Below are 16,648 nucleotides of genomic sequence, written 5' to 3'. Positions count from 1 at the left end.
TCATCCGTCTGTCTGTCACAGGACACCTTCATGTTGTAGTGTTGAAAGTGATGCATAAATGTTACGAGCTGTGACCTTGTAAGACTGTCATTTCTCCATTAAAAAAGGCATAAGATTAATGCAAAGGAGTCTTAAAGGATCTTTATACGCTATTATATTAGTATGTCAACATGTAAAGGGCACAGTAATATCATATGACTCAACTTGGGTGTGCTGTGTTTTGTTACACTGAAAGTCGTGTTGCCCCTCATTGGTTTACGCCTGAATGCCTGCATTGCTAACAACATTCTCTCATATGAGTGCAGTTTTTGCAAATAAATTGATTGTTATTCTGGTGCGACAAACCCCCCACAGCTTGTGGTCTGAGTCTGAATTTCTAATTTGATAACTGCAAAGAAAAAAGATACACTGCATGCACAGAATTATGTTTTTCCACAGTGGACCGGTTCCTGCTCCAATCTGACACCACACAGATGCTCAGTCTGTTGCCTCGACAACTGGAGACCTCTGTGTGTGTCTGTGTCCCTGTGTCTTTGTGCATGTGTGTATGTTTTGCTCTCGACTCTTCTCACCTCCTGCTGCTGGCATTGCTCACGGTGTGGCCCTTATCCACTTAACTGAACTCCTTTGACATTTTAGGTTCAGCTAAATCATTTTAGCTTTTACCCCCTTTACCTCTCTTGCCTATTAACAGCATCATTCCATCTTCATTTATTACTGTTTGTGTTCGCTGGCAGTGATGTGATTTTTCACCTTTTCTCCATGGTATTACATCTTTAGGTTGTCTCCTTGCTCCATTTCCTCCTCTTGCAGTCCGTCCTCTCTGTCTCTGACACCATCAGTTATTAACCTAACTCCCAAGGCAGAATGAAGGGCTCTGTGTCTGTGTGTGTGTGTGTGTATGTGTCTGCAAAAAAGAGTGCCATAGAAAAAGTATAGGCCACCTCTAGTTGCAGGGTCACTCGGGGACGACATTGCCAGTGTCTGGACACCGAATCCCAATGGACACTGTGAAAAATCTGCACACACACACCCACACACACATGGAAGCAATAAGACACAGTGCCCAGGAATAGCTAGAGATAACAGCACCTGTTCTCGGGTTTTACTATCACTCCCACACACAAATGCAGGGTGTTCCGACAGGTTCTGTGTCCCTGTGGCAGAAGAGAGCGATGAGGATGTGAGCCTGATGGCAGAGATGGCGCCGGCTGGCTGGCTAGGCCAAAGAACCCCAGGGAGGTTTGACTGATAGAAGCTGCCTCCAAGCTCTTTGGCTAGCGTGTCTGTGTGTGTGTGTGTGTGGGAGAGAGAGAGGGAGGGGTCTGTGTAGCACCGCAGATGGTATGACAGTATTTAAATTAGTTAGGTTACCATCAGTGGAAGACCACATCATGACAGCTTTTTGGCTGAAAGGTGAATGGAATAACTCCTGGCCTCAAGGTTATTAAGCTGGGGGAACCTCCAGCTAGATTTAGCAGGAAATAATTTATGCATGTCTTTATTTGTTTGCTTGGTGGCTGACATATTGTTGATAGATACACAGTCATACATCAGTTTCTGGGATTGAATTAATATGAATGTGTGTTCAGTCAAGCACTGGACTAATATTTCAATTACTGTTTTATACCATTACTTCACAGCCATTAGAGGGACACAGTCTGCAGCACATCAAAAACAAAAAACATACATCAAACTTTGACAATATTTATTTATTTTTGACAAATTATCCTGTGTAATATCTTGGCTTTACTTGAACCAACAGTTTTATGACTTTATCAGTCATAATTAATATACTACAAAACTGTCTAGCACTCTGAGTTTTTCCTTTTTTATGACAGCAGTGAACATTTGCTAGTATTTTATTATTGGAAGCACATTGTTCTATTTATTCTACACAAATGTGTGTTGTCTGTTGTGATTTCATTTAATTGAGTATGCTTATCCTGCTTTGTCTTAATTACTTAATTTTGATCTATGAATTGAGCATTTAAACTGACCGTGATTACCTGGTTAAATCACGTGTGTGAATCCCAAAACGTTGATTCTGTTCATCTGGACGTAGCGTTTTCGTTGTGAAAAGCGTTTCGGTACTTATCTAAAGTGACTTCTTCAGTCTCAGAAAGACCATCTCATGCTCCATCTCGTCTTTATGAGACTGAAGAATCAACTTTTTGGGATTTCCTCACCTGGATAATTGAGTTTGCAAGACACGTGTGTGAGTGTTAGTATGTGTTAATGGATCAGTCAAGGTACAAGAGACAGATTTACACTCGTACAGGAGAGATGAAGGCCACTTCCCAGGAAGGCCATTTCTCTCTTCTCCGTGCTGCTCTGGCTAGTTGGCCTTGGTCCAGCTTAATTCTTTCTCAGCACACAGGCCAGTTCTTCCGCCTCCAAATCCCTTCTTTCCTTTGCCAAGACAGAACCTTTCACCAATTCTCTTCTTCTTTAATACCTTCAGCAACTTCCAACTACATCATTTTAAGAGAAAAGTCATGGCTGTCTAGTTTTCTTTCATACAGCGAGAGAGCACGTTTATGCAACATCCAATATAAAAGAGCAAAATGTAAAAATTATCTTAAATATACAGCACTTCTGATTGATCAATCTTCTGTTTCCAGTGTGCAAAACAACACAAACAGTCATTTTTATGTTTGAATTCATGTCAGGTAGAGCCATTCTTTATAGTCCCATTTTAGAAAATGTGATGTGCAGCCAGGTATTAAAGTATTAACAAGATAATAAGGCAGGAACTCCACAGAGAACTGTAACACAGCAAAACAATATTGTAAAAGCAAAACAAAAAAAACACTAAAATAAATATATAAAAGCAATAAAAAGTATAAAAAACAATGTAATATGTGTAGCATCAGTTAGCACAAACCAGCCTGTCAATACCACCTTAAAAAACACATTTTAACAATTGGTTTTGAGCCCATGATATAATAAGAAGGGTTATGGTAAACTGCCTATTTAAAAAAGTGTAAACACTCACAGGTTGTTAATCAGAAATTTTGGATATTACAGAACATGAATCAGCTGTTTTAACATCTTTCAGCCTGTGCAATTTGAAACACCAAACTTTACATGTGGGAAACAAACCATCCATTGAACTAAGAAGAGTTTAATTATAAGGCTTTCTCCTTCATATGGCCAGGATGCACACTCCGCAAGTAGCTGTGGCCAAGCTTTAAAGCCAAATATATAATAAATGTGTAGCCATGTGAGTGACTGGTAACCAGTCCCTTGTGTACCTCTTGGCCTGTGACAGCTGGGATAGGCTCCAGCCCTTTGTAACCCAAAGTTGGATAAGTGCCTGAAAAAGAAAGATGAACGATGAATGGACGGTTGGGTGATTATGAGTAAGTAGTGTTCTGTCATGATAGCTACAATCTGAAGGGCAAGAGCTCAAACTCTTAGTTCAGAGTTGCCAGTAAAGGGTGTCAATATTGAATGCATTTGGCCTTCCCAGACACTTTCTGCCCATCCATCGTTCTTGACATGTCCTGTCAAGCTTATTCTTAATGGCCTTATGACCAATTCTCAATACCATTTCAGGTGAAGTGTATACCTGTATTTTCATCTATTGATTGATCTTTACATAGATCCGTACACACACGACAAAAAAGACCTCCAAAACAACTACTAGTCCACTGCACTCTGCTTTGTCTGTCCTTATTCCTAATGCCAGTATATTTCTCACAGTGTGATTAAATTGCTGACTTTCCTCTTTATCATCTCCACTAATTGTGTGCTTTCTCTTCTCATTGCCTCCCTGTGCCTGTCTTGTTTTATTTTCATTTATTTTCTTGGAAAGTTGAGTTAAGGAGAAAAGACTGATGAAGGAAGAAAGCAGGGATAGAGAGAAGAGGCGAAGGAAGGGAAGATAATGAAACAGGTCTTGTGGTCTGTATTTGGCTGCCTTTAGCTCTATTTCCTCTGTTGTTATTTCCTGGGGGTTCAAGGTCTCTTCTGCATCAGCATCCCTCCCTGCCTCCCTACTCCATCCTCTCTCTACTGTGCCTGACTTTACCATAAATCCACCAATACACAGGTTCACATATACACAAACACACACACCAATCAATACAAGCCTGCTTGGCACTGCCAAAGCCTAAAATGACTATAGATTTTCTGTCGACTCTGCCACTAAATTATGCAAACCTCTGGTTTATGTTCCGGTACATTTTTGGTATTCCTTCTCTAAAGCTGGGATGGTGGTTTTCCATGCAGATCAGAATGGAAAGATACAGGTACGGATAGCAGGAGAAAATACTTTCAAACAGGATCTAATAAATTATTTTCCTCTGTCAGTGCGCCCCAGGGCGGCTGTGGCTACACTGTAGCTTGCCATCACCAGTGTGTGAATGTGTGTGTGAATGGGTGGATGAGTGTATAGTGTAAAGCGCTTTGGGGTCCTTAGGACCAAGTAAAGCGCTATACAAATACAGACCATTTACCATTTACCATTTATTTTAATAGCACGTTGAGCTTTTGGTTTGGTACTCAGTAACTGCAAAATGTTTACTGCTACAGGTCTTAAAATCAATACCATGTATTAAAGTCAATGTAAATGTCCCCCTGAGTTCAGGATTGTGTTTAAGTGATGAATAACGCACTCCTGATGTTTGCGTTGCAGTTTTTGTTTTTCAAGCTCCCATACGCACAATCAAGGATCAAAAAACAGTGATGAGAAAAATGACGTGAAGGATGAGGTACTACAAAGACTTAAATGCAACTTACCGTAAATAAACGACACCTTTTTAAATAACTTAATGTTGATCTATTTTTATGCTAAGTACGGAAATAAACTTTAAATCTAAAAATGAAATTCAACAAATTATTGACTGCAAGTAAAATATGGTAATTAGGCATCTTAATAAAAACTTAATAATGTGTTTTACTATCTTTTTGGATGTTTTTGGAAAATACAAATTTGAAAATGAATTCCTAACAACAGTAATTATAGATAAATATCATTTCAATTTAAGAGTTAGCACGTACTAGTGTAGCGTTAGAGAAAATAATTTTGGTAATTTAGGGCACCTGTGGCATAACTGTGGTGTAATAAACTTATAAAGCAATGTGTGTGTGTGTGTGTGTGTGTGTGTGTGTGTGTGTGTGTGTGTGTGTGTGTGTGTGTGTGTGAGTGTGTATTGTTCAGAATTACTGATGAATGTGTGAGAAGCTGTATGTTTCTATGGACATTTACAGTGTAAGGCAAACACATGTTTTTACTGTTTAGTTTCATTCTCTATGTTTTGTGTGAGGTTACGACCCATTTAACGCGACTATTCTTGCACTAAACTTTTCAGTTTGCATGCTGATTAATTAGTTTTAGTTGTACTTTCTTCTTTTCAGTAAAACAATAAATAAGGATTCAATTCTGTGTGTCAGCTTGTGTTAATGTTTGTGACGCATGTCTCTATGTTAGTGCCTCCTTGTGTGCTTGTAAGTGTGTGCTTGTAAGTGTGTGCATATGTGTGTGTGCTGAACTAGGCTAACAGTTTGTCTGGTCAGGCTTGTGACAGTACCATCAGTAACTCGAAGGGGAAATTGAAATGATCGCCTCATTCAGTCTCCCAGCACCTCTATTACTCAAAACCTCACACACACACACACACACTCATTTATACTCTGCTTATCTCTACATCATGTTGTTTAATTCTCTGGTATCTCTTTCTCTAGAGAGAGAAAGTGTTTAATTGGATTTCTATGTGTGAAACTGGTGGATTCTATAGCATAAAACTGTCTTTCCAGGGAATTTGGAAATGCAAAGGTGACTTCACCGGCTCTCAAAACAAATGACAGTTCAGGGAGGTCTGGGTTCAGTGGAGCTGCAGTTGTGCTTTCAGTGAACCTTTTTTCATCTGAGTAAACGGAGAGGAAAAGACAAAGTGAAAAAAAAGAGAAGGGGAGGAAAAAGCTTCTTGAAACAGTCATTGATCACTAGTCAAAGTCCTTGATTCTGCCTAATGAGCTGCTTGTTCCTTCTGGGAGGCAGAGAAATTAGAAAAAAACAACACTGCCTGTCACACTGAAATTAAGCAAACAGCCAAACAAGATATTTTTATAAGCCTAGTTCTATAATATATTAAGACAGTGGTTCCTACACTGTTTTACATACACTATTTATGTACTACGTTTGTGTAAGTAACACTTCAGAAGGACAGGACACTCTTGCATAGTTATTAAGTGGGGAACTTGTATATCAATGTATATAATGAATATTAAACACCTTGAACCAAAGCATCAGCTAACCACTTGAGTGCGGTGATTTGTCTTAGTGTGGTCATACATGTGCGAGCTGCAAAAATATTTCTTTGTGCAGGTTTTTTTACAGCCCACTTTGCTATTTAATAGATGCAATATATTCTTTTGTGCATAGGTCATTATGCAGTAATGAATTAATAACAATAATAGCCAAATAAAATTGAAGGTTGCCCATAAACACACATCCACAAATACACTGGGATGACGCTGATAGATGCTCGGTGCCCTGATGCGACTCGCTTGGCTCATCAGGAAGAAATGCTCCACTTAAACATTGTTGCTCCTTTGTAATTGAATTAGTATGTTCAATTATGTAGAGGCAGGCCTGTCCTCATTATAAAGCACTATTAAAACTCAAGAATGGAGCCAAGGGGAGGAGAGCAGCTGGCGAGGACTGGAGGATGGAGCTAAAAGTAATTTTAGTAGAGGAGTAAAGTTTTACTGCTCTAATCTCCAATGTGATTGGCACATCTGTACAGCTGTGCCATAGCTACATCAATGATGTCCTTTGCGACTTATTTGCTCTGCCCTGGTCTCTCTCTTTCTCTCTGTGTGCTTCTGATCCAAATGCCTGGAAAATGCTGAGCCAGCTCAAATGGCCCAATTTTTTCAAAGCTTACTTTACTAACTTCTCACGAAAACATTTAAGTGAACCAAAATGCTGCCAAACCACATCCCTCAGGGGTCCCTGATCTCAGCACAATGATCACACATCTGGCACACATTCATTCATATTTGTGCACGCACACACAGAATGCTGGGATCTCCTCTCATCTTCCTCATCTCATCGCCTCCTCCTCCTCCTGTTCCCAGCTGCTTGACTTGTCCCTCTTGTGTATCTCTTACACAGATTCATCTCAAGAGCCTCCAGAGTGGCTACAAGCATGTTAATAATGAAGGCTTCCAGCTACACAGGTGAGTTTGGTTATACGTGCACACATAACCGACCCAGAGTAGTCCTATATATTTATATTTATGACTTCAAGTCTGACTACAGCATTTACGAGAGTATCATGGTGTGTTTTTAATGCAATCAAATGCGCAGTATTCTCAGTCGCATGTTTTCCTCTTCAGACACAGGGGATCCAATCAGACAGTAACAATGCAAACAGTTCAGTATGCCAGAATTATATCCCCCTTCCAATTATGTCAATTCAGAAAATAACACATAAATTTCCCGCTGCAGTAATTCTTACATGTCAGACGACGACCACAGTCTTTAGTGACAGACTTTTCTGCTTTTTTCTGCTGCTGATCCTCAGCAGACTTTTGAGTTTGAGAGTCAGACAATGTGTGAATATGACTCTGCACTTCAACGTGCACTACAGCATCAGAGACGACAACCACTAACTTGCGAATGATTCAGCAAATGACGATCAGGTTACGGTTGATATTTTCAATCGAGACTGTGGATGCTTCTGTTTACTTACTCATCCCAGCAGCTCCACCATCACATGCAAACCCATGAAACTGTGCTCGGAATTTCTTCAGAAACTCCTCCATCGCAAGATTTTCTAACTGCAGGATGTTGCAGACAGCAGCCCTGGTGCAGACCTGCAATTTAACATATTGAAAGAAGAAGCTGCATAAGCCACCTGTGTAAGGACTTCTGATGTCAGCGATCAGCAATTTAATTTCTGTTTTATTTATTTCACTCTGAAACAGTTGTTCTTAGCAGATTAATGAAAAGAAGAAGAAGCATCAAGGGGGCGGGGGGGGGGGGGGGTATCTCTATCCCCTTTGCGGCATCAAATCACAGCTTAGGTAAACTTTATAGCAATAAACACAGAGACAGAATGATTATCCTGCTCTTGTTCTGCTGCAGTTTCTCTGTAGGAGTGATTTACCACTGTTTAATTACTGATAACATAGACTGGACCTGTATGGATGTATGTGTGTGTCTTTGTGTGTGTGCCGTTTGTTGTTCTTTGAATGTCTTTACACCTTTCCCCTTTTCTTCTGCTCAGTAATCACCTGACTATGAACCTAGACAACAACATCAATGTCAACCTGCCACCAATTGAGAACAAGGTGTTGATGTGAGTATTTCTTTTATCTGTCTAAAAAAGGGGCATTTGCAGATTTTTGTTTTAATTGCAGTCATTAAAAAAACATTTAATAAAGTGCTTCATTTCTTGTGTATAACTACTATTATGTTAATTTCCATCATTGCGTTCATGAGATTTGAAAGTGTTTGTGCCTGTTTACCTCTCTGTAGCTTTCAGTGAGTCACAGTTCAAATGAATCTTTCTTTATCTTTTACATGCAGTATTCAGCGGGCTTGGCGTGACTTCCTGCAGCGACAGGAAGTGGAGAAAAGGAGCCCTTCCCCACCGTCCCTCTCCTCCTCCGATAAGATGAGCATGTCAATCAGCATGTTGACCCTGTCAGACGGCAGCACCCCAGTAAGTCACGCCCATGTCAAGCAAATTTTCTATTACAAATGTATGGCTTTAAACAACATGCTACATGTGTGATAGCATTTGAGGAGGCTGCGTGTCTGAGGGTGTGTGTGTGTGACAAATGACTAGAAATGACTGCCAATAGTCACATGTTGGTTGGTGCAGTCGTTGTACGTTAACAATATGTCATTCTATATGCAGGCTTGTGTTAGAAGTATGTGACAGTACAGTGGCAAGGAACAAATCCTTTTGATTTACCTGTTTGTTCTGCACTACTTGTTCATAAGATCTCATCTGAGCTTCAGAAGTGTAGATCGGTAGGGTCTTTACTTTACAATATAGTGGAGGGGACTGTTGCAGTAATTTGGTGCTGTATAAATGAAACTGAATTGAATTGATCAAAGCTCGACAATGTTTCCATTCAGCTCAGCTAATTTTGCTTTTTGTTCATATATATTTTTATCAAGGCAAAATGTCTGGCCTCTAATTTGGTCGCTCTTCAATGTGGAATTTAGTTGTTTAAACCTTTGTTGTTTTACTTGACTTTTAGGGATATTGCATTGCTGCATTACCAAACCTTTCCTTAGGAGGGACCATGACATGTAGGAATTAATTTCCCCTTTAACATAGTGAGCAGCACAGTAGCTCATAATTACTGGGCTCCCTCTACTGTACTACTCTGGGATGAATGCCAGATGTTGTGTGTTCTCTCCAGTTTAGTTGTGCAAAGGTTTCTTTCTTTGGTTTCTTTGTGCCGTCTTGTTAAAGACACATGAGCAGAGATGTTAGTTAGCTTATCTGGCTGCTTTAAGCCTTTGGGTTTGACTTTGGGGTGTGTGGTTTACCTCGTTTAGTATTTTGTGTCATTTTAGCAGCGTGAGTAAGAGCAGTCACTGTGTTGACTTTCTGATGCTTTCCAGCTTTATGCAAACAAATCAGTCAAGGACAAGTCAAAGTAGCTTCAACCTACGCATTCCTGTTTTGTTTTATTGAATGGTGTTGATTGTTTTTCTTTCTACTTTAATTTGCTGTGTAGAAACAAACAGTATATTTAAATTTTATTAGATGAAATACAACAGTGTTTTGGATTTCTTCTTTTTCTCACATGAGACTTTATTTTTACATAAATACAGAAAATTCACAAATTTTTCTCACTTTTCTTGTCAGTGTTTTAATATGTTGCTATGTCAAGCCTTTTGTAGAGACTGTGAAACTGTGCTCGTAGTCCCACTTGTGTCCACAAGGGGGCAGTATCTTAAAGCCAGTTTTTTTGCTCTGCAAACTTAGAACCAGCCACTATCAAAGAGTAAATATACGGGGATGTGGTTTCTCTTAAACACACTCTCAGATCAAGCGCACGCTGAGAATAGAGAGCAGCCAAAATGCCATTCTCATTCAGCACATCTTCCGATCTTCCATTTAACCAGACCACAGTAAATCCCTGGGATTTTCTCTACTGCTTCTGTTGTGGTCATTATAATTCTGTACTGACGTCGTCTTCAGCCTTCTGGCTGAATAGCAAGTGTGTGTACACTCCTCTACTAATCTCTGAGCCTGAAGTCAACAGGCAGGTTAAATCTCAGAGACGGCTGGGAGAGTTCTACATTTGAGCACACTTAGGTGGTACTTGTCCACTCAGTCACTACAGAGAAAAGCTTTTACACTGAAGAAGATTTGGATTTGGATTCTTGAGGACAAAAGGGGGTCGAGTGGGTTATGAGTGAAGAGAATACAGAGTGCTGTGGGACAGAAATACAATCTGCTGGCTTAGAAGCTGTCAGGCGACCTATAAGATTCGCAGCTGGTGGTTGATGACGTTATACGCACGCATCCATCCTGAATGTTTGCGTATAATGCCATCAGCCAAGTTTGTACACACGACAACAGCACACAAACACACACAAAAGAGACATCGTTTATGTGGCGGGGAAATGCTTAGCTCAGTGACTTCAACCTGCTGACAAGGCCAGATGATCATCACCAAGAGAGAAAGAGAGAGCGAGAGCGTGCGTGTAATAGACCCTAAGGTCACGGGAGACGGAGGAGAGTGGCGGAGAGGAAAGGCGGATGAAAAACAGACGTTGCTTCACCGGTTGAATGTGCTGATGCTGTAGATCTGCCCTCCTCTGCGAGAAAGGAAGAGTCAGCTTCTGCGCTCTTGTGATTTCAAGAGAATTGATCGCAATAGCCCAGCGAAATCTGCGCTATTATGTTGAAGCTGTCTCGCTTCACACAGGTTCTCTCACTTTCTGACCTTTCCCTCCCTTTGTTTAGTCGTCCTGCCTTTACGGTAATGTTTTTGCTGGTTGTGACATCTCTGCCCTGTTTCATTTCTGTTGACCCAGCTATTCATTCTCAGCACACATTGGTGTTTGTACATTCATGGATAAACACACACACACATATGCGGGATGGAGTCATATTTTCTTGAGACACGGTGACGTGGAAGCCATCCCTAAAGTGATTGAGTTTCTAACCTTTGTGACTACAACATCAGTCTTTGACAAAACCTTGCTGCATTACTCTGCAGCATGTGTGTGACTTTGTGTGGGTGGGTGTTTTTCTTTTTTTTCCCCCACCCTTGTGTGTGTTTAAGAGTGATGAGTGTACTGTTCTCAGCCGAAAGATATGGTTGACATGTGACTTTACTGTGTAAATTACTTTTCGCACTGCAACTCGGCTCACTAATTGCCATGGCAATCCTGCAAAATCGAGCAGCTCTAGATATCTCTCTTTATGATCGATCCCTCTGCTGTGTGGCAACGCCATCGAGGGTGGCAGAAATTATAGGTTTCATTAACGGGGAACCTAACAAAACTCTGGCTTTTATGCTGAGACATGAATCAGCTGTCTACATTTTATTGTTTCATAATATTGTGCTGCATCAACACGGCTAGCCAGACCACCAGCAAGTACACACACACACACACACGCACACACAGACACGGGCACATGAACACACAGTCCAGTGCAGCTTCAATTTTAGACTGTCTAGATGATAGATGTCTTTTTATAACCAGACATCAATCAATACTGTTTTGGGACTGGCTGAATCTGTTTTTTATACCTCTAGCAGTGTTGTTGCTCAATTACTGGAGAAATGAGAATGAAAACAAACATCCAGATATCTAAAAAATTAAACAAGAGGTTTGTTATTTTTAAGTATAAAAATTTGAGGGCTTTGATAGAGGTTCTAGTTTGGTTTTCTTCCTTGTTTTTTTTTTTTAAGGTAATTTGTGGGACTGTTTTTGGAGTGTGGGAGCTGTCCTTTACTTTGGTGCTGATCCATGCTCTTTAATGTAGTAGCAGAGTTTTGACAGTAGAGGGAGGGCCTGTATAACAGTCGAGTTTATTGGGTTTTCTTTTTAATGCGTACTAGATTAATACAACATCTTTAAGATCTAGCAGAAATATAATAAGTCAGATACTGCAACAGTAATTAACTGCTCAGTAATTACTCTGTAAGTACATAGAGGCCTAATACTTTTACATAAATTCAACATCACAGTGTGAAACCAGCATATTATAGCACAATGCCACTTGGCAGAGAATAGTCATTTACCTTAATAGACGAAATAAGCTAGTGTTCCCGAAAATATAACTAAATATATAAACTGTGTGTGTGTGTGTGTGTGTGTGTGTGTGTGTGTGTGTGTGTGTGTGTGTGTGTGTGTGTGTGTGTGTGTGTTGGCTTATGAAGGGCACAGAGGGCCAACTCAGTCCATCTGGCCTGCTAAGGTGCAGGGAAACTGAGCAGAGGAGCGCCGCCGTCTCTGTCTGCCAGCTGTCATATGTCTCCATCTCTGCCCCCTCCATCAGTGCTCTCTTAACACTCTCCTCCTCCTCCTTTCATGTGATAGTTTATTTAGTTTATGATATTTTATTTTTTCTTTTCTTTTACAGTATTTTATGTCTTTCTCTTTTTCCATCTCAGTCTTAATGGCTCTCTCAGAGCGTCCCTGCATCTTTCTCAGTTTCAGTGTCTGTTTTTATCATTTGCTTACCCACATACTGTTCTCTTGGCTTTATCAGACCAGGCAGCAGCAGCAGCTGCGGAGGCCTGGAAGTAGAGATAAAAGAGGTTAGGCAAAGTTTAGGGAACTTTTGTGAGCTTACTGTACTGTCTGCTCTTTATGTACAGCATGAAGTAGGAGATGGCTTCAAAGAGAGATTAATCTTTCAGCAATATAGCACTACCTATTTAGGTCTTCGGGTTAACCTCTTGCATGTTTGTAGCTGTCCTTAAATAACCCCGACTGCTCTGCAGACGACTCAAATTCAATATTACACAAAGCACAAGAACTTCAGCAGATTACTGAGCCAGCAGGCTGCACAGTCTGTACCCTGTGTCAAAGCATTTAACCCCTCACATTTGTTTCACCCATTTAATCCAGTGCAGCTCACATAGTTTTAATGACGGATCCTTTAGTTTACTGCACAAGTCAACCTTTCTTTACTGTATGTAGAGGAAAGCAGCAAAGATCACCTACTGTGTTACACAGGTAGAATGGTGATTACCTCAGTATTGTCATTGTATAAATGGCTCTCCCTCGTGTTTACTGCGGCTTCATTCTGCTGTATTTACTGTATATTAAGCTCATAGTGCAGCATTCCCTAAAAGGTACCTTATTCCAAGGTCATGCTGCATGAAGTATGAATATTTTTAAAGCATTCCTGAAACTGTTGCCACAAAGTCAATTAAATCAAATCTGTTTCTTTGTAGCCAAATATCCCCAATTTATCTTGAAGAGCTTCAACGTTTAGCGCATCACCTGCAATGTTAAACTCTTTGAACAGGTGAAAAAAACATTACAATTATCTGTTATACTTACTATTTGGATATTTTTCCAGCAGTTTAAAAAAAAGTTATTTTAACGAAATGATTCGCTGATTGTTACAGGGGGAAAAAAAACTCTAGTTTCTATCACGACATACTTAACTTTGTTTTTAGAATAACACAGTTATTCCTTAATCACCACACTGCCCGCTAAGTCAGCAGTCTTTTGCATGCTGTCACCTTCCCAAACATTTCCTTTTCCCAATAGCGTTTCTCTGTTCCCCTCTACTGTCGACCAGAACATCCCTGCACTGATTTATGGTAATTATGCAAATGAAACATAAGGCTTTGGAAATTAATGCTAACCCCCACCAGTCTCTTCGTCACTTGAGGACGGGTGTATCTGGAGCCAATGCTTTTTCAATCCTGTTACTGTAATACCAGGGACAATGCAAAAAGGCTAGGTCAGGAGATTAAGGATTGCCTTGAATTAGTTTAGGTTTATTGAAGCCTCATTGAGGCAGTTCATTAGGGAAGAAATTGATTGAAAAGGTATCCTACACATGGGTTTATACTCTTTCTTAGTCCTCGGGAGTGATGCTGAGTCTGTGGGCTGCAGATTTCATTGACATAATCCCTCTTGTCATAATCTCTCACCTAGATGAGATGTGCCGCATAGTAATCGCGTAGGCCTGTGTGTGCTGGGTCTTCGCTGTGTCTGAGGTGCACTGAGTGATGGGCCTGACAGGATGCAAAAGACTGCTGTGACACACCAGCCATGGTATTGATTGACAGAATCATTAGTGACCCCGCACCAGTCCGTCACCGTCTTATGCGGAGACGGTCTGGTTCTTTATCTCAACGTTGCTGAGTTTTCTTGGCTGTAACCAAGTCAAACTGACTTAAAACAATCTGAGTCTCTAATATGTGCTCCAGCTCTAGTCTTACAACCACCCTGCAGACATGTGAAGGACATTCATATGACTCTTATAATTATGTATAAGGGAGATGGAGCCTTCTGCGTAATAATATCTAATGGAGGGCACCGAGGTCTGACTCTCTGTTAATCACCTGCCAGCAGCATGCCAAGTCAAACATGGGCCCTTTCTCACCTGGGACATGTCACATCATACACTCCCTGAAGTGTGTAATGCATATTATGTGACATTCTCGACGCGATGCGTGTGTTTGCGTGCGACTGTGACGGACGTGGGACTGAATGAACACCGACTCTCAATTAGTCAAACGCTGAAGTTATTTGATAGGTGAAATTCTAAAAATCAAAAATACGTGAGTTCACAAACTGCACGATCATTCATTGGAGTTTAAATAATTTTTACATATTTGCAGGACAGTAGTTTGTAAATGGTAACAGCCCTCGCTTCAGTGTGACGTCATGTTGCATTTGTGTTGTATATTAGAATCCACAGGAGGTCACTGTTCTGCTTTGCTGGGATAGACTAACCCAATACCTGGGAGGAGTCCAGGTCCAGTAAAAAAAAAAAGCAGAAAAAAACCCCTTTATCAAAATGGATCTAGTGTTTACTCTGCAAGGTATTCATTTTATTGACTATCAATTACTTTATCGATCTGGATTCAAAGGCACACAGTTTCAGAACACCCTATCCAGATCTGCAGGCATGCTGATGTTGTTGCTGTGTAGAGGACACTCTCAGTTTGTAAACACCCCCCCTTCCCCTTCTGTCTGATAATGCCAGTCAAGGGCCTCTTCTTTTAAATTAATAGCTCATTATCAACATATTTGTAATTAAAAAGAGAGGTGAGCTGCTTTTTTTTTTTTATTACACTCTCTTATCTGTCTCGCTCTACCTTTCTCCCTGCGTCCCTTCTGTTTTTGCCTCCCTTTCCTTTTCTCCTTGAGCCTTTTTAATTTCACAACACTTTGAATTAAATATTAAAGGGTTTCAGGATGACATCAGACTTGTGAACAAGCTGCTGGGTTTTTCTAGCCCGCCTTCTATTTATAAAATGTCATCCCTCCCTATTTTTTCACCCTTTTTTTCCCCTTCCAATTTCATTCTCAACTTCCTTTACATAAATTTGTGCTGTCAAAATATGCTGGGATGAAAACAGAAGAAAGATCATGATAATAACAGAGTCTACGAATAGTAAACAATGGTGGCTTAAACTCCCTTGAGACCTTACGGAGGAATTTACTCCCAGCATTTCATTTGAGTGACTGCATTGATATTACATGAAATGTAGCGCATTGTATGATAATATCAAATTATTATTATCCACTGCTAGCTAATATAAACATTTGTTTGATGATTATTTTCAGGTTAGGCTTCAGCAACTGATGTGCTTTACAAATCCCACTTTCACACTGAGACGTCAGTATTAACCAATGCAAAGGGAGAAGAGAACAGCAGCTTTGAACAGTATTTGTGCAACACCACGGACAAGCAAATTGAGACTTGTTCCCAAACCTTCACAAAGTCAAAAGATACTCACACGTGCATCATTCTATGATAACATTTTAATATAAAAAAAATACATCTGCTTGAAAAAAGCTAGCATGTTACAACATATATCATTAAAAGGAGCAAAAAGCACCTTCTTTCCTTTCCCCTTTTCTCATACCAAGAGTGCCTTTCTGTCTTTACTGATCCCACAACCACCATTACGGTATTTCACTGATCTCCTGCTCGCTCCATAAAACAGACGTAATTGATCATCAAAGCCTGATTGGAGACAGCGATGATTTGAAGTGCAACAGACTGATACAATTATTCATTATCTTAGCTCTAGAATCTATTGATTGGGGCTTTGCAGGGGTAATCAAGAGCAGCCACGCGCTGTAAAGTGTGATACTTTATTCTGAAAAGTGTCCAACAGTAAGTAGATGTTTCAGCTGATGGACACAGGACTCAATTTAATTCTGAAAGCTGATAAGCTTAGATAGTGGGAGTTACAAAGAAAGCATCTAATATTTTTTTTTTGAGAGGACCGGATAAGAGGATGAAGAGAAGGAATATGGATTATCATCAGTGAGATAAGAATTCTGTAAAAAAAAATCTATAATAATAATAATAAATATAATTCATAGTAAATAACATGTGGTGTTTTTTTCATGTTCTCTGTAATTTTTTTGTTGTCTGTTCTGAACGAATAAGAGCTCGCTCAGTATTTATCCAGAGCACTGGCTATTTCATTTTGAAATAAAGTGGGT

At 40.1% G+C, this 16,648-nt stretch overlaps 1 protein-coding gene across 1 annotated transcript in view; it reads left to right on the top strand.

Annotated features, from left to right (window-relative positions):
• Positions 1 to 16,648, top strand: part of schip1 (schwannomin interacting protein 1) — a 217,200-nt gene that overhangs the window by 60,543 nt on the left and 140,009 nt on the right. The window contains exons 6-8 of the mRNA XM_006795311.2: positions 7,127 to 7,191; positions 8,244 to 8,315; positions 8,546 to 8,681. Coding sequence (XP_006795374.1) covers positions 7,127 to 7,191; positions 8,244 to 8,315; positions 8,546 to 8,681 — 273 coding nt within the window. The remainder of the gene's footprint in view (positions 1 to 7,126; positions 7,192 to 8,243; positions 8,316 to 8,545; positions 8,682 to 16,648) is intronic.

Source organism: Neolamprologus brichardi, chromosome 14 (assembly GCF_056152115.1).
Source record: "Neolamprologus brichardi isolate AB-2024 chromosome 14, ASM5615211v1, whole genome shotgun sequence".
Lineage (NCBI taxonomy): Eukaryota > Metazoa > Chordata > Actinopteri > Cichliformes > Cichlidae > Neolamprologus > Neolamprologus brichardi.
The sequence above is the reverse complement of the archived record's forward strand: the minus strand, read 5'-3'. Positions and strand labels throughout refer to the sequence as shown.